This window comes from Lagenorhynchus albirostris, chromosome 15 (genome assembly GCF_949774975.1).
Source record: "Lagenorhynchus albirostris chromosome 15, mLagAlb1.1, whole genome shotgun sequence".
Taxonomy (NCBI): domain Eukaryota; kingdom Metazoa; phylum Chordata; class Mammalia; order Artiodactyla; family Delphinidae; genus Lagenorhynchus; species Lagenorhynchus albirostris.
This window is the reverse complement of record NC_083109.1, coordinates 65519690-65539719: the sequence shown is the minus strand read 5'-3', so window position 1 is coordinate 65539719 and position 20030 is coordinate 65519690. Positions and strand designations below refer to the sequence as shown.

Sequence of the window (20030 nt, the reverse complement as noted above, 5' to 3'; positions counted from 1 at the left end):
TAGAGGAGAATCAAGAAAACAATTGGCACAGGGGAGTCAAGGAAATACAGAGCGCCTGAAGAAAGCAGTGAAAAATCCATTGACAAGAGGCCAGAAAAAATGCCCAGTGGACTTGCTTAAGAGGTGACCTTAGCAGGGCAACCTTAGCCACATGCCTCAGATTGAAATGGAGAAGTCAGAGAGGGATGGAGGAACTGACTTTGAAAAGAAGAAAGATCACCTTATCAGAAGTTGGGGAGGGACTAGAAAATGGGGGTAGATATTTATATGTTTCTAGGGGAAGGAAACACAAAGTTGAGTGAGGTCAAGTGTGATGACTTAAATTTTCTTGAGGTAGAATGCAAGACACCTGCTGAGAATGGAGGAAGTGGGGAGAGTAGGTGAGTAGTGATGGCTGCAAAGACTGTTTAAAAGGATGGAGGAGGTTGAGAGTGGCCATAGGGGAGACTAGGGTGGGTACCTGGCCAACATGAATGGATCAGCGGGCTATTTTGTGGGCTCAGATGAATTTCTGAATCCGGCATTTGTAGTTGTTATAAGTTTCACATTTAGGGGATTCTTCTCCAAATGCACTAGGAGTAGAGAAGGTGGCTTGTACCATCTCTTCCTTGTCCATGTTGAGGTTTTCCTGAAAGGTGTTACCAACGCCAAGACCCCCATGCTCCCCGACCCTGTAGCCTTGCCTCCTTAAAGAGTCCCAGAGTAACAGAAAAGGCAATGGCTATTTATTCTGCTAAAGCTGTGACTCTTTTGTTAATTCTGTAATATCTACCTTGCCACAAAAGCCAGGTCCAAGCCTGGAATTTAAAAGTCCAAGGTCTTCAGCTTCCTCTCAGTTTTCTACCTTCCGATCTCTAGGGTAACCCACATACCAAAAGGTTCTTCTGATGCTTATTTTGTCCGAGGGCATGGGCTATCCTTTGCTAGCCCGCGATTCACACATCTCCATATTGGCCCTTCCCAGACTCCTCAGCATTGAGCATCTGAAGTTGTGTAGATTCTATGGGCCAAAAATCAGAAACACCCATCCCCCCCTTCCTTACTTACTCCCTTGCTCTAACTGACTTCAAGCTGAGTGGCATCCAGACAAAAGCAGAAGTGTTTTAAGGTGATTAGCTAGGAACACAAGGTACAATTGAAAATCCGTTGAGCAAACAAGTGTGTGTTTGATTTCTCTCCACTTCCCTTTGGATATTAATCCTTTAATATCCAAATCCTTCCTTTTGATTAGCATTTGGTTTCTGGTGATAAATATGGTACCAGCTTCATTGGTTTATTGTGAAGATTAAATGTGAGAAGTAATGGGTGCAAAGCACTCGGCGGGGCCCAGTGTGTTCAGCCTTCAGTACGTGCTGCTCCTGTTTATAGAGAAGCATTTGCATGAAGGAGGGACTGCTGGGGGATGGGGGAGAACAAAGGGGCCTTCCTTCACCATCCTTTGTGGTAAATTGTTTATCTTACCTGCACCCAACCAGCCCAGTGTATGCCTAGTAGGCTAACTCCAGTCACACCTCTGTACCAATCGTGGAGAGCCACATGGGTGGGAAACTGCAATAAAAGGAAGGTCCACAGCAGGCTTGCGTTCCCATGGCCAGAGAAGGAGGAGGAACGCTCTGTGTTCTCACTTCCAGGTAAGTCCTGCTTCAAGCCCCAGCAGTCTTTCTCCTGATCCTGGGGGCCTCCCCCAACCCTTGACTCACTGGAATTGCTAGGGCTGTTTGTTTCTGGAAGCTTTCAGAACCCAGCAAGGAGTTGGCACCCTGGCCCTTGTCGAGGGCTCCAGATATGACTCTATGTCCAGTTCAGCCATGACTCCAGGCACCTGCTGGCTGCTCCAGGGCTAAAGGTGCCCCTCACCCTTGTCCCTGGACACCCCACCGAGAAGACAGGCCTCTACTTGGGATTTTTTTTTTTATAATATTTATTTATTTGGTTGCACTGGGTCTTAGTTGCAGCAGGTGGGCTCCTTAGTTGCGTCTCATGGGCTCCTTTGTTGTGGAATGCGAACTCTTAGTTGCAGCATGCATGTGGGATCTAGTTCCCTGACCAGGGATCGAACCCAGGCCCTCTGCATTGGGGGCGTGGAGTCTCATCCACTGTACCACCTGGGAAGTCCCTCTACTTGGGATTTTATCTCTAAGAATTACCAGTCCCCGGCGCTCTCTCATAACAGATTCATGCTATCCCTTCCAGACACAGACCTCTATCTTCAACTGAAGTCTTACAGAGGCTGTACGAAGTTATCCAAAGATTTTTCCATTTGAGGAGAGTTTCCCAGAAGAGGAAGTGTTATTTATTTGAGTGCTGACAGGCTCTTCACAGCTCTTTGTTTCTATCCACTCCCTCCCCATTTATTATTCATTCATCCCTCAAACCCCTATCGAGCAACTCTTGTGCGTCAGACCCTGTGCAAGGAGCGAAACTGGGCTCAGTCTGACATGGTCTCACAGACATCTACACACACAGAGGACACTTTGGGCTCTCTTAGCACAGTGCCTGATGCACAGAACTGAGAAAGGGAAGCCGTTACTTTTGTTGGTAGGTATTCATAGCACCGTCGCCCACCCCCCTCCATCCAGTCTCCAAGAGTGACTACCTTGACCTGAGTAGGAACTACCCTGAGACCTTCTAGGACATTCTGCAGTCCTGGCTGGCTCTAAGCTTGCCTTTTGTTCTCTTGCTGTCAATCTCACCCACTTGGCAAGTCTCCTGTTCCTGTTATACTACCTCCTTTCTTCAAGTCATACCTGCTTTAAAGCAATACAGCCCTTCATGAAGGAAGCCATCGGTCCATTTCTAAGAATATGGGCCTAAGCAAGCTATTTCACTTCCAGCACAGTGCTTACACATAGGAGGGGCTCAATAAGTATTTCTGGGATTAACTTACTCTGAGTCTCAGCTTCTTCATCTGTAAAATGGGAGGAATAATACTACTTTCCCTGGAGGGTGGTTCGGTGCCTTAAATGAGCTAAGGTATGCAAGGGGCTTAGTACACGTGCTAACTGATGTGAGTTCCCTTCTTACCCTTGCATGCACCCAAGGGAACAACCTCTGTCTCCTTGATCGTATCTGGGTCTCTCCCTCCTGCAACGCCCCCTGCTGCATGGATAATCTGCGGGCCACTGAGTGACCGCATGTCTCAGCTCATGGAAAGGATGGCTCCTGTCCTGTGGCTGGCCCTGGCCTCCTGCATTCTGACCCTGGCATCTACAGAACAGCAAGGTGAGTGCTCTGCTCACCTGGCATCTCAGACACCCTGCAATACCTGGAGAGTGAGCAGGGAAGTGCAGAGAAGGTGCTTCGGGGTCAGTGAGGAGACAGGGGCATGACTAAAGCAAAGGTTCAGAAGCCGAAAGTCGAGGGAAACAAGATGAGAGAAGCTGGAATCAGTCACAGTCTCTCAGAGAGCCAAATCAGAAACTCCCCATCGAGGACAGTGGAAGCCAGTTAACATAACTTCCCGTGCCCGGATATGGGGGCGATCAGAGAGCCCGGGGTTCACGAGGACACGAATCACCCAGGCACTCTGTGCCTTGTTTTGGCAAGCGCCTCGCCTTCTTCCGAGTCAGTTTGCTCATCTGTAAAATGAAAGGACTAGGCTTAGTGATCTCTCTGCGGTCCTTCCAAAGATCCATGGATTGGGCATCTTAGAAGCTTGTAGGAAGGGTTCTCAGGCTCAACACAAGGGTGAAAATTTCTGCCCGTGTCACCTGTGGAGGGGGCTAGAGGGACTCAGCTCATGGCCTCCCTTGGGAAAATACAGTGTGTGCAGGAAAGAATCCAAGAATAACAAGTGCAGCGACTCCTTTCCTTAAAACAAGCATGTGCATAAGCAAGGCTTGAACATGTCTTTTCTAAAAATTCCCTCTAATGTGATCCCAGCTTTGTGGGGGTGGACAGAGCCTTAGCAATCAGCGCCTTGGTGCTGGGCACACAGTCACCCATTAAGTAGCTTGTGCATCAGGGAAAAAAAAAAAGGGATGTGATGTGACCCTGGTAGGATATACTTAATTCACCATTAAGGCACACACACTGTTCAACATATCAGAACTAGAGGAGAGAATTAGCTTAAACTACTAGGCCCCAGGTGCTGTGCGTGGCATTTTGCACCTACTATCTCATTTAACCAGCCAACAATCCTTTAAAGCTTTATTTTCCCAAATGGGGCATGCCTATCCCGAAATGACTGTGAGGGTGCAGAAATTCTTAAAGAATTTTTGGGAACTTCCCTGGTGATCCAGTAATTAAAATTCTGAGCTTCCACTGCAGGGGCCACGGGTTGGATCCCCGGTCAGGGAACTAAGATACTGCATGTTGAGGGGCACAGCCAAAAAATTTTTTTTGATAGCTATATATACTTTTCTTCATGGGTATTAAACAAAATAACTAGTACATCATACCTATGGTATCACAGCTATTATTCCTTAGGATGAAACGAATTTATAAAGAGAGTCATTGAAAGAAACACATGAAATAAATAATAGGACAGGTGGACACACGTGTGGCAAACGTCATGACCTGAGGCATGGGAATGGATGAAGTTTGGGCACCATTAGCTCACAGGTGTTGTTTTGCAGACGGGTCTCAGGGGAGTTAAACCATCTGCCAAGGGCACCCAGTCAGCAGGCACAGAGCTGGGTTTAAACCCAGACTGAGCAGCCTGTTGGCTTCCTCCGCCCCCCACCCCACCCCTGCTTTACTTGTCTGCCTCTTCACGCATCACAGTCCCTGAATCTGTTAAAAGCCATGAGATCAGCAATCAGAAATGGTCCTGTTAGACCAGTGGGGGATAATTTTGCTTCTCAGGGGACAATTGACAATGTCTGGAGACAGCTTTGGGGAGGAGTACTCCTGGCATCTAGTAAGAAAAGCTCAGGGACGCTGCTAAACATCCTACAGTGCCCAGGACAGCCCCCAGCACAGAATTATCCAGCCCAAGCATCCACAGTGCTGAGGTTACGAAACCTTGTGTTAGATCTTCCTCTACTGATAATGGACAAATGTCTATGATATATTAAGTAAAAAATGCAAGTGGAAATGGACATATATACACTACCAAATGTAAAATAGCTAGTGGGAAGCAGCCGCATAGCACAGGGAGATCAGCTCAGTGCTTTGTGACCACCTAGAGGGGTGGGATAGGGAGGGTGGGAGGGAGACGCAAGAGGGAAGAGATATGGGAACATATGTACATGTATAGCTGATTCACTTTGTTATACAGCAGAAACTAACACACCATTGTAAAGCAATTATACTCCAATAAAAATGTTGAAAGAAAGAAAGAAAGAAAGAAAGAAAGAGATGCAAGTGGAAAAAAATAAGCTCTACAACATTAAACCCATTTTTATTTAAAAAGAACTGTATTTTAAACATATGCATAGAAAGGGTCTAAAGACTGTACAACAAATTTATGGTTACTTCTGGGAATGCAATGGACTCTGACAAGTTTCATTTCTACTTTATTCATTTTAATGACCCCGATGTTCTTAATGCCTGTAATGTACCACACAAAGGCCTCAGGATTATTCTGACCCCAAGGTGATGAGGGCTGGTGGTCAATGAATGGATCATGTTCTGCTTGTCCTCATTGGGGCCCCCAGCATTTCCAAAACAAAGTGTGTCAGGGATAAAAACGCTGTAGGCTCTGGGGTTTCTCTGTAAACCTAAGCATACTGTTACTCTCCAGGTTACAGAAACCCCACCAGTGCCAGTTCCTACGAGCAGGGCTTGGAGTGTGGAGCCCCTGGCACCCCAGAGGCGCAGCTCTGTTTTGACCCCTGCCAGAATTACACCCTACTGGATGAACCCTCCCGAAGCACAGAGAACACGGGAGAAGACGAGAAATGTGACAGTGACAAGCACGGCTGGTACCGATTTGTGGGAGACGGAGGAGTGAGGATGCCGGAGGACTGCGTCCCCATGCACCACTGCCAGACGGCTGCTCCCGTGTGGCTGAATGGTACCCACCCCACCGTCGGGGAGGGCATCGTCAACCGTATCGCCTGTGCCCATTGGAGTGGCAACTGCTGCCTCTGGAAGATGGAGGTGCTGGTGAAGGCTTGCCCGGGCCAGTACCACGTGTACCGGTTGGAGGGCATCCCGAAGTGTGATCTGAGATATTGCACAGGTGAGGGGAGCAGGGCTACCCGGTGAAGTGCCCAGGGTCAGTAGAGAGAGTGGAGCAGGTCAGGAGGAGACTCAGCAGAACAGCCTCGACTCAGTGCCTGTCAGTTATTGCCCAATGGGAATGTTGCCCAAGGGCTGCCAGACCTTCCAGCATTTCAAGTAAAGCCAGAAATTCGGATCTGAAGGTGAAATCTCCTGGTACATCTATCCACGTGTGTGGCATAATATTCAGAACTCAAACTCATTGAGATTTAGATTTCACTTGGGCAGTTTAATTTAACTCTCTGAGTTTGGGTTTTCTGAGCTGAAAAAAACGGACAATGGCAAAAATGACAGCAACACAGCATGCATTACAGTGCCTCTGCTCCTGTTCTAAACACTTGAAACCATTCATTCCTTTAGTCCTCTCCTCAACTTCATGAGACAGGCACTATATAGTTAGTTCAGATGAGGGGTCTGGGGCACAGAGAGGTTCAGCAGTTCTCCCAACATCACAGAGCTGGAATTGTGGCAGAGCCAGGTGTGAGCCTAGCACCCCAGCTGCACGATCCAAATGCTTAACTGCTGTGCTACCCTCACCCCCATGTGGTCACCGCGTGAAATGAACGAGCTAATGCATGGAAAGTACTGGGAACAGCGTCTGCCTTGTAGTAAAAGCACTAGGATGCACCTCCGAGGTTCTCACCTCACTGGATTAGGAGTCAGGAAATTCGAGTTTGAGGCTTGACCCTTCCACCAAGCGTGGCACAAGTCTTCCGTGCCCTGTAGAATGACAAGGTTGGCCTTGGTGGCCTCAGGTCCACCCTGCTCTGCATCTTATCCTCTTCCTCTGCACCTTACCCCAGACCCCGCCACCACGCAGCACAACTGTGAGAGGACCTGCCGCTCCAAGGAGGAGTGTCGCTTCGTCAGCGGCACCTGGGACTGCTTCTGCAGACAGGACCTCAATATCTCCGGTGAGCGCTGGGATTGGGCTGGCCTAGTGGGCAGGGCAGGAGGGAGGGAACTTCAGAGGGTCTGGACAAGGTGTGGACCAGAGTCAGTAGGGATGGAGCTGAGGTCAGGGGATGAGAGTGCATGAAGCCAGTGAGTTTGCAAGGATTGGGGGCAGGGATGGAGCACGTTTCCAGGTCAGCCACTGGACCGTGGCCTCAGGAATGAGTGGGCTTGACCCATGAGGGACAAAGGATGAGAACTCTGCAGGTGTGGAAGTTGTGTTCAAATATCTGCAGCGTCTGTACATGAGGAGCAGGGGCAGACTCCTGTGCCAATCCTGGATTGGCCAGGTGGGGCCTGGGGCCTGGGACAAGCCACCTACACTCTCTGAGCCGTAATGTCCTCATCTGTAAAATGGGCATGAGATAATAATAAAAAATACCCACAATGCAGGGATTTTATGAGACTTCAATCAGAGCAGTCCAAATGGGCAGGCTCTGGAGGTGATGTTTTTTTCATCCCAGTAGGTAAGCAAACACAGTCAGGTGACCCACGGGTAGACATGCCACAGATGAGCCCTAAGCCCTGGGTGGGGATTGGATGAGCTTCCCGCTGAGATGATCTCCTTCCCTCCGAGACTCTAACAAGGGCCTCCGACGCTTGCTTTGGGCACAGGCCTGCTTTCCTGTGAGCACACTCCCAGTCGCTGCAGAGGAGAGAGTGTTCTAAGCAGAGGGGCAAGAAGGAGCCCGAGTTCCTCATCTCTGGTGACAAGGCTGTCCTTCTACCTCCAGATGCAGGGAGGGCACCTTTCACAGGGGAGACTTAGTTCCTGCCTTCAGGGAGACAGAGAGGAGGGTCACAGTGTCCCTCTTGCATCAGCTGTACCTTAAGTAACTTTTATTCAAAATAATCAATGTACCATTAAGCATACTTTGGGGCGACCTGCTCTGGAGCTCAACAGGAACCAGACACGAGAACCTTCACCAAGCCTGCACACAAAATGCTTGGAAATCTTGGACCAGGGGCATCTTTGCCAACTTCGCCTACCACAAGCCTGGGTGTGAATCCCACGTGGGTCCCAGGCCCCCTCCAGTCTCCCCAGCCTCCCGGTGGGCAAGGTGGCTTTGCCAAAGGGCAGAAAGTGTGAGCTTTGCCCGCTACTTCCAGGCTTCTGTCCACTCTACCTCCCTCCCTCTCCCAACTTTCCAGATGTGCACAGTTTGCAGCCCCAGCTGGACTGTCAGGCCAAGGAGATCAAAGTGTCCCTGGACAAGTGTCTGCTGGGAGGCCTGGGTTTCGGGGACGAGGTCCATGCCTACCTTCGGGACCAGAACTGGAACTGCAGCAGCATGATGCAAAGAGAGGAGAACAACTGGATATCGGTGACCAGCCCCGCCCAGGCTGGTGCCTGCGGAAACATTCTGGAGGTGAGTGGTGTTTATCCCACTGCTGCCAGAGTGTCTCAGTAACTGGGAGCCCTTGGACAAGTCACTTAGCCTCCATGGGCCTCTAGAGGTATGTGAGCTTACACGTGTTTGTCCAGGAGAGAGCTGAGAATAGGTTTGATCTTAAGCTCAGCAAATGTAAGTTATGATTATGATTATTTCACTTAGGGATGAGGTGGGAAAGGTTCACAGAGGACCAGTCATGGTGGTTCCTGACTGTTCCCAAGGGTCAGCAATTTATTGTTCTAGTTTTTGATCTGGGGTCTTCAGTCCCCTTCCCGTAAAGTGTCAGTGCCACTGCGGGAGGAGGCCCATTGCCTCCTTGAGGTCAGAGGGCAGGGTGTCAGCTTGACTGACAGCATCAACTCTGGGGTCACACAGACCTGAATCCCAGATACACTTGTACCCTCATCCACATAAACATACGTGTGGTCTTGTTTTTATGCCAAAGAGAAACCAAACCCATGCCATCTACAAAAACACCCTCTTCTTGGTCAACGATTTCATCATCAGAGACACCATCCTCAGCATCAACTTCCAGTGTGCCTACCCGCTGGACATGAAAGTCAGCCTCCAAACTGCCCTGAAGCCCATCGTAAGGTATGGCACTGACCCTTACTTACCCTTTGACCCGTAACCCTGACTGACTTCACGACATCTTAGGACGTCCACAGGATCCGCCCACCTCCTTCAGGAGCTTCCGATCATTCGCTTGTTCACTCCACAAACATTTGTTGATTATGTATGGGGATGTTCGGCATGAACAAGGCAGGCATAGAATATTTTGTGGATATTAAAGATTATTACTATGAAACAATACAACAACATGAAACAGTGTTAATTAAATATGCTAAGGAAGGGCTTCCTAGAGGTATGTGAGCTTACACATGTTTGTCCAGGAGAGAGCAGTGGTTGAGAGTCCGCCTGCCGATGCAGGGCACACGGGTTCGTGACCCGGTCCGGGAAGATCCCAGATGCCGCGGAGCGGCTGGGCCCGTGAGCCATGGCCGCTGAGCCTGCGCGTCCGGAGCCTGTGCTCCGCAACGGGAGAGGCCACAACAGTAAGAGGTCCGCGTACCGCAAAAAAAAAAAAAAAAAAAAAAAATGCTAAGGAACAAAAATGCACAGCAATTTCATTTATCTTGAGGAAGAAAGGCATTAACAACTAACTGTATCAAAAATTATTTACAAGTGAGATGCACGCAGTGTGGGGTAGGCTCGGAGTGCTGTGGGATCAGGGAGCAAGGGTCCCTGACCTAATCTTGGTTGGGGAGCACAGTTGGGGGCAGGAAGGCTTCCCTGCAAATGTGGGATTTAAGCCAGATCAGCTTTGATTGGATAAACAGCGCCTGTAACTCACCAGAAATAGAACCAAATAGCAATTTGGATGGAATTCAATTTGGGCAGGGGCTTTTGTCTTTTGTTCACTGCTGTATGGCTGTGCCTGGAATGGGCCCTGTTGAAGGAATTCCTCAGCATTCCTAGACTTGCTGGGGGTCCTTCTGGGGGTATCAGAAACCCAAGGTGCCCTTCCCATTCCCTTATTGCCTCCTGGGCTCACAGAATGGCAGGGTTAGGATTAGAAATCTTCTGGTTCAATTTCTAGATTTCAGTCTGTAATGTGTTGGGGCCCAAGGTTCATAAAAAATAAACATTAAAGCCATTTTATTTATCTTGTTAAAATTGGTGTTTCATTGAAGATTATGGGGTGCAGGGAAGAGGTCTGCTGCTAGAAACTGTGAGCCCACAGAACTGGTTCCAAGCCCTATTCTACAGGTTAGAAGACGGAGGTGTTCTTTGAGTGAAGGAGGTATGTCTGCTCTCTGTTGCAGGGAGAATTTGTAGGAATCCTGGAGCCAGACTCATGTGTTTGTCAAGTTTAGAAGGTAGTAAATGCTTGATTTAAATAACTGATTGAATAGTTCATTTAGGAATCAAAGATATGCCTCTGCCTTCATAACCCAACACAAGTGTGGGACTTGATTGATTTTGTTCTCACTGGTCAAAACCTGAAGTTTCCATTCTTGTGGTTTCTCTGTTTTCAGTTCCCTGAACATCAGTGTGGACGGGGAGGGAGAGTTCACTGTCAGGATGGCCCTCTTCCAAGACCAGAACTACACATCTCCTTATGAAGGGTCTGCAGTCGTGCTGTCTGTTGAATCCATGCTCTACGTGGGCGCCATCTTGGAGAGAGGGGACACGTCCCGATTTAACCTGGTGTTGAGGAACTGCTATGCCACGCCCACTGGAGACATGAATGACCCTGTGAGATATTTCATCATCAGAAACAGGTACCGGACAATCTGGGGTTATCTTTTGGCCTAAATGAGGTTTGGGGTGGAGAAGAATGATCACCTCATCCCTGTCTGGCAGTTGGGTAACTTGGCTTGCCTCTTTTGGAAAATAATTTGGTATTACATATGATGACCATACCCTGTGACCCAGAAATATCACTCCTGAGATTGTAGCCTTAAAGGATTAATACAAAATAGGTGGGCAGGGTAAAGAAATGCCAATTATTTTTCATTTCAGTACCTTTTATAACGTTGGCGATAGGTTCATAATTCAAAAACAGGGGACTTTTATACAGATGTTAACGCTAACTGAACAACATGAAAATAGTGTAACTGTTATGGGACAAAATATTATTGAATATTGTTAACTAGCAAAAACAAAGGGAAATGCATATCTATAGATCATGATTCAAACCATGGTAATAATACTAGTTAACATTTACCATAGAGTTTAGCTGTATGCCAAGCACTGTACTAGGCAGAATATAAGGATTATCTCATTAAATGCTCACATCAACCCTAGGAAGTGCATATTCCTGTCCCTACTTTACAGATAAGAAAAGTGAGGTTCAGTAAAGTAATCGGCTCACGATCGCTTAACTAGAAAGTGGGTTGGGTTGGAATTTGAAATCAGTCTGTCTCATTCCAGGGACTGTGCCCCCCCCCCCAACTTAAACCGTGTGGGCTTATGGGTAACATTGTGGAGGAAACCTGGAGGAATAAAAGTCTGTGTTATAGGTTGGAGAAAACACTTGGCGGGAGGTGGGGAGGCTCTTTAATTCTCTCCGATGCTATTTTTATACTGGGTACAAATTAAAGATGCAGCCAAGGGCCTCAGGCCCCCTGAGTTGCTCTAGAAGTTAAATCCCTGTGCCTGTCACCCTCCCAGCTGCCCAAATAAACGTGATTCCACTATCTACGTGGAAGAGAATGGGGTGTCATCGGAAAGCCGGTTCTCAGTTCAGATGTTCATGTTTGCTGGAAATTATGACCTAGTTTTCCTGCATTGTGAGATTTCTCTCTGCAATTCCCTTAAAGAGCAGTGCCAGCCGGTGAGTATCTCTTTGGACTGAACAGCTATTCAGTGCCTGACATGGGGCCTGGTACCTCCATATATATTTATTGGAATTATGGATGGATTGAAAGACGGGAGGGAGGAAAGGAGAGAGGAAGGGAGAAAGGGAAAGGAAGTTAGATGGATGAAGAGATGGAAAGATGGATGGATGGGTGGATGGATGGAAGGGAGGGAAGGAAAAAACGAGGAAGAGAGGGACAAAAGAAGGATGAATGGATGTACTTTAAGCCTCCAAAAGCCCACAGGTAAGCAATCCTTGTGTCCCCAGGAAGTATATCAGATGAAAGAGCCTGTCCTCTAGGTTTCCTTGGCCCAGGACATTTTAAATGATTTTAATAATAGTTGACTTCTTTTAGTGCTTACTCTATGTCAAGCACTGTACTAAAACTTTTATATGCCTTATCTAATTTAATTCTCACAGCAACCCTTTAAGTAGATTCTTTTAGCAACCCCATTGTACATAGGAGGAAACTGAGCTCAGAGAGGTCCCTTGCCCAAGGGCCACACAGCTAGAAAGTATCAGAGCTGGGGTATGCCCTGGCTGAGGTGTAACTACGGTGTCCACGCTCTTAACCCAGATTTAGCACTGCCTGCTAAGAGGTGGCATTTCTTGAGTGCTTGCTATGTGCCTGTGTGCTGCAGACATACTTCCTTTTAACCTTCACAACCAGGAAGATACTATTTAACAATAGTAGACAGGTATAGTCATCTGTCCCAAATTAAACAGCTAAAAGAGAGGAGAAGAGATTCAAACCCAGGTTCCTTTGACATGACAGTGAGAATTCTCTAGATTGAGAAAACCAGACATCAGAATTAGGATCATAGAGTGGGCGAGGCTCCATGCTTGGGCCGGAGCTGCCCATTGCAGAAGCAGCCTGGAGAGGAACGTGCCTTTACATTTTGACATAATGAGAATTCTCCATCCCCACAGTCTTGCTCGAGAAATCAACTCCGCAGTGAAGGAGTGGCTATCGACCCAGCCCGTGTTTTAGATCTGGGACCCATCACTCGCAGAGGTAAGAAGTGGCCACGTCCTAGTGATAACACCAGCTGGCCAGGTGCTGACAGTTAACTGCAGATGCCTGGGGTCACCAACCTAACACCCCAGGGCTTTTTCTGCTTCCTCAGTGCCCCCCACTGGTGAATACATCTTTCCAGGAGATGCTTTGGGTAATGATAATCTCTTTTGCCACATGTGCTGTGCGCTAGAGATCAGGCTAAGCTCTCAGCATGCACTGACTCACTTAATCCTCCCCAGATGCTTCCATTTTACAGGTGAGAAACTGAAGCTCAGAGAGATTAAGTGACTCACCCAAGATCACCCACTCACGAGCAGCTGGAGTTAGCGCTGAACCCAGCTCGGTCTGATTCCAAAGCGTGTGTCCTTTGCCTTTTCCCTCCTGCCAGGTCCCCATAACTCAGTCTAAGTCCTAAACCAACTTTGTTTTCTGAGGAATGACTGTGTTTCTCAAAATCCAGTTACAGTGTTCTGGGGCATGGCATAGGAGAAGCTTTCCAAGTGCTCCTCAAATTTTCATCCCTCCATCCCGTGGGTTAGCAGTACCTGTGGTAGTTAGTCATGGTTTTTATTCACACTGGAATGGCAGAATCAAGAAATCCAAGAAAGTGAAAACATTTTTTTTGTCCTAGAGAAATTAGGATGCAGGAACATTAATAACAGTAATAATAGTAACGGTAATAATAATACTTTGTGCCTGGCACCATACCAAACACATTTATATGCATTGTCACATGAAATGTTCACAACAGTCTAAGGACGTAAGCGCTATTACCACTTCCATTCTCCAGATGAGTAAACAGGCTGTCTCCTGAAGAAGGCTCTGCCTGGAATTGTCCTGTCCTTTTATTGCCTCATGTGTTGTCACAGGGTAGCTAGGGGAGGGGGGAGGAGGTGCTAGGAATTTCCACTTTGCAACCAGACAGACTGGGGTTCAAATCCAAGCTCTTCCGCTTACTGGCAGACATTGCTGAGCCTCAGTCTTCTCATCTGTCAAATGGGGATGAGAACAGTTTCCTCACAAATCTGTCAGGAGGATTAAGTTTCATATGCATGATAATAGATGCTTCCACAATGTGGATTGTCCGTGACTGTGATGGCCAGGTCCAGGAGGTCTTGGAGCAACTATGGCTACAGTGCCACAGTCAGTCAGTGGAGCATGACTATGGAAACCCTCACCTTCTGCTCTTGTCTCCAGGTGCCCAGTCTCTTGGTGTCATGAGTGGAACCACCAGCACTGCAGGTACATCATTTTCTCCTGCCTTTCCCACAGCCCTCCCTCCCAACTCTCCCTCTTTTTAATTCAGTGAATATTTAGTTATAGCCTCTTCTACGTGCCAGGCCCTGTGCCGAGAACTGTGGACCGTGATATAAATCAGACCCTAGACTGGCTCTAGAGATGAGCTCTCACAGTGCAGCAGGAGAGCCAGTCATTAGACAGGAACTGTTTGTTGAGCACCTACTGTGTGCTAGGCTTTGCTCTAGGCAGTGAAGTTATAATGGTGAACGATACAGGCCAGACGCCTGTCCTCATGGAGATTGTGTTCCAGTTGAGAAATAGATAACAAAAAGTTAACAATGTAGTTTAGAAATAGAGGAGAGTGATGTGATAGAAAATTACCAGCATGGGTTAGGGTTAAATGACCACCTTAGATAACACAGAAGTTCATTTCTCTCACACATAAATGAAGTCCACAAGGCAAGCAATCCAGGGCTAGCAGGGCAGCACCATGAGGTCGTCAAGAATCCAGACTCACTTCGTATGGATGAGGGAAGCCTAGCTCCTAATAAAGAGAGGTAGGCTCTGAGGGCACTGGCTCCGGGCTACCAGAAGAATCACAGTCCTTAGGAGCCTCTATCCAGATGATCTCATCCCATGTTCCTCAGTCCCCAGGTTTTTCCAGCCAGAGCTCTGACGTCGTAGCAAAGCTGCCTAGACAGACCATTCAACCATCATTTAAGCTTGGCAACTATATTGAGTCCAAATTTGCTCTTCAGCTGTATCCACTCTCCTATTGGCTGTAGATAAGGGCTTCTTACAAGCTAACTAACTACCAAAGAGACCCTCTGGCTCCCTCACTTGGCCCTAACAATGAAAACTCCTCAGTTACTCATCCTTCTGCAGTGGGGCATTACTATAAAGCAGTAATAATTAACCAATGCCAGTTCCCCTGTACTTAAAGGCCTGAATCATTGTACTGGCCAGAGAATTCCCCCCTCAACAGGGACTTTCTCTTGAGTCACTAATTGGTGAACATTTTAGCAATTATTTTGCTACCTTATGATGGGAACTACTCATGCCACACACATTAGTTGGGATTGGGTTCTAAAAAAAAAAAAAAAAGAATCCAGCCTCCTTCCATCTCACCCCTCTACCATCTTTAGGGTGTGGCCATCACCTTCATGGTCCAAGATGGCAGCCAGAGCACCAATCTTTATATCTAGGCCAGGATTGAGGGAACTTGGAAGAAGTCAATGACTTTTAAGGAACAATCCTGGAAGCTGACACCTTACACCTCCACTTACATCTCATTGGCCAGTGCTTAGTCACATGGCCACACCTAGCTGCAAAGGAAGTTGGGAAATGTAGTCTTTATCCTGGGCGGCCATGTGCCCAACCAATGTGTGATGGTTCTATTACCAAGATAGGAAGGAAAATGAATATCAGAATGGATAAATGGTCAGAAAATTTTTCAGAGGAGGTGATATTTGAACTAAATGAGAAAAAGGAGACAGGTGTGCAAATATTAGCAGAATAAGCCCTGTAGGCCAAATGAACGCCAGTTGCAAAAATGAGATAGGCATATAAGCAGATAAATCACAAGCAAGTAGGTAGTGCAGAAGGGGCACACAGAAGAGTAATTAACTGTATTGGATAAGGTCAGGAGAGAATTTCTGCATGTGTTAACATCGGAAAGGGCTTTTGATGGATGAATTGGAGCTCAACAGGAAGACAAATCTAAGAAATGTATTTTGGCCCAAAGGGAAAGCAATGCTATTAAGATTTCACTATCCCCCAAAATGGCCTATGCTGGTGAACCCAGACGTGAAAAAGTTCTACCCATCCTCAAATCTCCAACTAGATAACCGTCTAAAAGTTTCCAGATAATCTCAAGTTGTCCTCTCCATGCTCGGTGCTAACATTCAGACAACACTCAGAAAAGCAGTGCTCATTGGAGAGGGGGGTTAGAGCTCAGAGCAAAAGCAGCTTGAGAGCAGGGACCTCAACCTCGTTCATTTCTTCCAGTCCTTCAGGTTAGCACAGTGCCGGGAGCAGCCTGGCTTCCCAGCAGCCTTTGCCAAATTGACTAATTTCTCGGTGGGTACTGGATTCTGGAGCCTTCTGAAAATGGAGGGAGTTACTGTGACCTAGTAGCAGAGACCCACAAGAGGGCACCTATGGTTTCATTGCTTGCTATCTCCCACAAGCATTTTTGATGTTTTAGAATTCATTAAACATCAACCTATGTTTCATAATTATAAGCTGGTTGTCATATACTAATATGTTTCTGAAAATTATGATATTCTTCTCCCCCTCCCTCCTAAGGACATCAGCAAGTTACTCTGAAATTTAGGGGACAGAGAGCCGTTATAATCTGGTATTGGGTGGAGGGGGCGGTGCATACCTCTCCCAGGTCCTCCAACATGAGGCAGCTATGATCCAGGATCCAAGCCCTTCTTTAACCCTGAGTATACAGTAATGTTTAGAAGAGATATGAATCCAACCTCCCAGATCTTAGAGTCTGATTTTCAAAATCAATACTTACATGGTGTTTACCATGTGCCAGGCACTGTTCTAAATGCTTGCTATGAGTTCACTCACTTGCCTTACAAAAATCTCACGCAGTAATAGCTGCTAGTAATGTTTCTATTCTGCATACAGGGAAATTCAGGTTTGGAGAGCTTCAATAACTTGCCTGGGTCTGCACAGCTAGCTGCAGAGCTAGGATTCTAAGCTAAGTAGTCAAGCAACAGAAGTAGTGCTTTTTAACCTCCCTGTCCTTCTGCCTCTTCAGTATTAGTCATAGTAAGTAATGCTAGCTGCTGTAACAAACAATCTCCATCTTTCCGTGCTTTTATACAACAGTTTATTTCCCATTAAATCACTGGAGGATGCAGTTCAGTGCCTTTGCAGTCATTAGGAACTCAGGTTCTTACCTTCTGGTAACTTCTGGCAACTCTACTGTCCCCCACAAGTCCTCTCCTGGATCCTCTGCTTCTGGTCCCTAGATGATGGATGAGGGAGCAGGGAGAATTATGTAGGAGGTTTTAAGGACCGGGTCTAGAAGCAGCTTCTACCCACATTCCACTGGCTAGATTCAGTCATATGGTCCCACCTACCTGCAAAGGAGGTGGGGAAAAGTGCCTTCTAGCATGCTCAGAGGAAAATGAAGTTTATTTGGTGGTGGTGAGACAGCTTTGCCTCTACCACATGGCCCTGTGCCACCTCCCAGGGGCTATAACCCAAAATAAATATTAAGGATACTCTGCCTTTGTCATCCTTGTAAGACAGAAGATAGGGATGCCACCTCATTTTGGCTGCTGAATTCCAAAGCCCACCTGACAGTCCTCTCTTGCGTTTCAGTGTTCCTGGTGGCCTGGCCCATGCTTCTCCTGCCTGTCCTCCTGGCTGGGCTGTTCTGAGAGCTCAGCTGGCATCTGGCCTTGAAGCTCGTGTTCTTCCCTCTGGCGATGGCTTCCAGTCACCCTTCAGCTCTGCTGATTCTCTCACCAAATCACATAGACAGTCTCCAGGCCTGACTAGGTTTTGAGAAAAAGAAGAGTTCCGCTTGTTTAACACTCGCAGTGCCTTTGTATTCCTTTTTTTCTCAGGTGGGTGCCCTGCCACCTGGCCTGGCCTGACTTCCTCATTCATTAGCAGGATCCTGAAAGCAAATTTGCGATGTGCTTCTGTGGCTACAAGTATAGCACACGTTCATAACTTCAGGGAAGAGGGGCTATGTCAATGGGGGGAAGGGGCGGGGGAATTGCTTGTAAAAAGATGCCTCCCACAGACTTCCCAGACACCCCCTGTTCTGACTGCCAGTAAATTGAACAGACCAATGTTTGCTTTCACCCCGCTTCCTCTGGTGTACTTCCATCCCGGTTTCAACAATATGCATGGGAACATGTTGTAAAGGGGCCACTTTTGGAGACCTTGTTCTGGGGAAGACTGGTGCCCATTGCTCCCCTGTCCCCCACCACACTGCAGACATGCTTTGACATGCCTAAAACTACACAAACCCCTACCCCTGGGACCTGGATGCTAGAGGAAATGCTCAGTTTGGGTGCAGAGATGCTGTCACCCCAGAGCACACCTCTAGCTGTAAATAGTGATGCCCTTGCTCTGAAGGGTTAAGCAGGGAGTCCCAGTATAAAATGATGCATCAGTTCTGCCATGGGGATGTAGCAGCAGAGCCTGGGGCATGGGTGAAGTCCCTTTCTGGAAACCTTGAATGAACCCTCACAAAGACTCCATGAAGATGCCACAGTTAGAGAATGCTATGCATGAGGCCTCTCCAAGCCAGCCTCAGGGAAAGTGACAGGATCAGGGCTAGGCGACCAGAGGCAGAGCCTATTCATCTGCCAGGAGGAGACGTTCCAAAGTGCCACGTTGTTCAGAGACGGTATGGTTGCAAGAAAGAGAAACTCACTCCAATGGACTCAGGCCAAAGGGGAATTAATTATAAGGATATAGGAGCACCAAGTCCAAGGACAGAAGATACAGCCGACTGCACAAGGAGAAGCACGAGAAACTGAAGTTTGTCTGTCTTTCCACCTGTCACTCTTCCTAGAACCTTGCAGCCTTTACATCTGCCTATCTTTGTGTGTTCCCTTCATTTCCCCCCTCTCTCTGTGAAACTAGCTTTACCCGTTCATTCATCATCCTTGATTAAATATGGGCATTGTAGCTTCATATCACTTCTTAATTCAGAGACCACAGAGACCAACTGGCATCTTGGTATTCCACATCCAAATTGCACCCGGGGAATCTGATTTCCCTGTGGGTATGAATGCTTCCCCTGGTCCAATCATTGAGGGCAGGAGAGCGGGCTCATCTAGCACAGAGCCAGTGGGGCCGACCTGAGGGGGCAGGTCTCAGATAAATGGGGGTGTTCCTTGGACAGATATCCCAAAAGACCACTATGATAGTGGCTTCTTTGAAAGGGGGTTTCCCAGGAGGAATTGCTTTCTGTTTCCCAGTAAGTTAGAGGATTCACAACTACTGTATTCCAAGGGAGGTGTCATACTAGGAATGGACCTGAAAGGAGGTCAGAGGTCCTAATCTTTCCCCTCTCTGAGGCTCATCTTCTCCCTTCTGTAGAAAAAAGGGGCTTGGCTAGAGCCAGATTCACAACATTTATAGTGGAGCTATTTCTTTAAGTACAAGTCTACACGAACATCCAATATCTAGAGATTAAAAGCAAATAGACTCTTGTTGATGTCAGGTAGGGGGCTTACCTCTTCCGTTCTGTGCTGCCCTCCTCAAACCCCCAGAGAAACTCCATGATAACCCACAGGGTTACCAAGGGCAAAATTTTGGAATTCCCTGGAACATACAGCCTCTAATATCCCTTCCGGTATAAAGCTCATGGGATTCCACCTAACTAGACTGACGCCCTTTGTCTGTCTGTCTGTCTGTCTAACATCTATTTATATATCATCTATCTATCTATCTATCTATCCATCTAGCTCCTAGTCTCTCTTTCCCTCTCCATCTGTCTGCTATCATCAAGGTAGTTACAGCTTTTTGTCTTCTATGAATGGGCATCCCTCCAAGCAACAGCCACCGACTATTCAGTCTACTTCGTTCATTCGATCAACACTAATCTGCTGAGCAGTTGTTATGTCCCAGGTCCAAGGGCCTGGGTAAAATAATGAAGGAAACACAGTCCCTGCCCCTAAGACGGTGACAATCTTGTGGAACACACACATGCACAGAGGCGTGCACGGGCAGATCACATCCACACACACTTTCCCACTGACCCTCAGGCCCAGAACTCACACCCATACCAATATACACTTGCAACAGATATACATGTCAACTTCACATGCTCAAAGATACATGTCACACACAGAGCTCCTCACCTGGGCCCTCAAGCTCAGTCACCTACATGTTTATTGCCATGAAT

The 20030-nt window shown here is 47.4% G+C and overlaps 1 protein-coding gene across 4 annotated transcripts; it reads left to right on the top strand.

The window, feature by feature from the left end:
• The first annotated feature begins 3134 nt into the window (after positions 1 to 3134).
• GP2 (glycoprotein 2) lies at positions 3135 to 17541 on the top strand. Of its 4 annotated transcripts, XM_060123248.1 has the most exons (11): positions 3135 to 3222; positions 5687 to 6127; positions 6222 to 6230; positions 6972 to 7082; positions 8275 to 8492; positions 8962 to 9110; positions 10556 to 10801; positions 11694 to 11856; positions 12811 to 12895; positions 14096 to 14140; positions 17483 to 17541. In XM_060123248.1, exons 1-11 carry the CDS (start codon positions 3135 to 3137, stop codon positions 17539 to 17541), a joined length of 1614 nt encoding a protein of 537 aa, XP_059979231.1. The 4 variants fall into 4 exon arrangements, with proteins under 4 accessions (XP_059979231.1, XP_059979233.1, XP_059979230.1 ...); XM_060123250.1 differs by lacking the exon at positions 5687 to 6127; XM_060123247.1 differs by lacking the exon at positions 6222 to 6230.
• The last annotated feature ends 2489 nt before the right edge of the window (positions 17542 to 20030 follow it).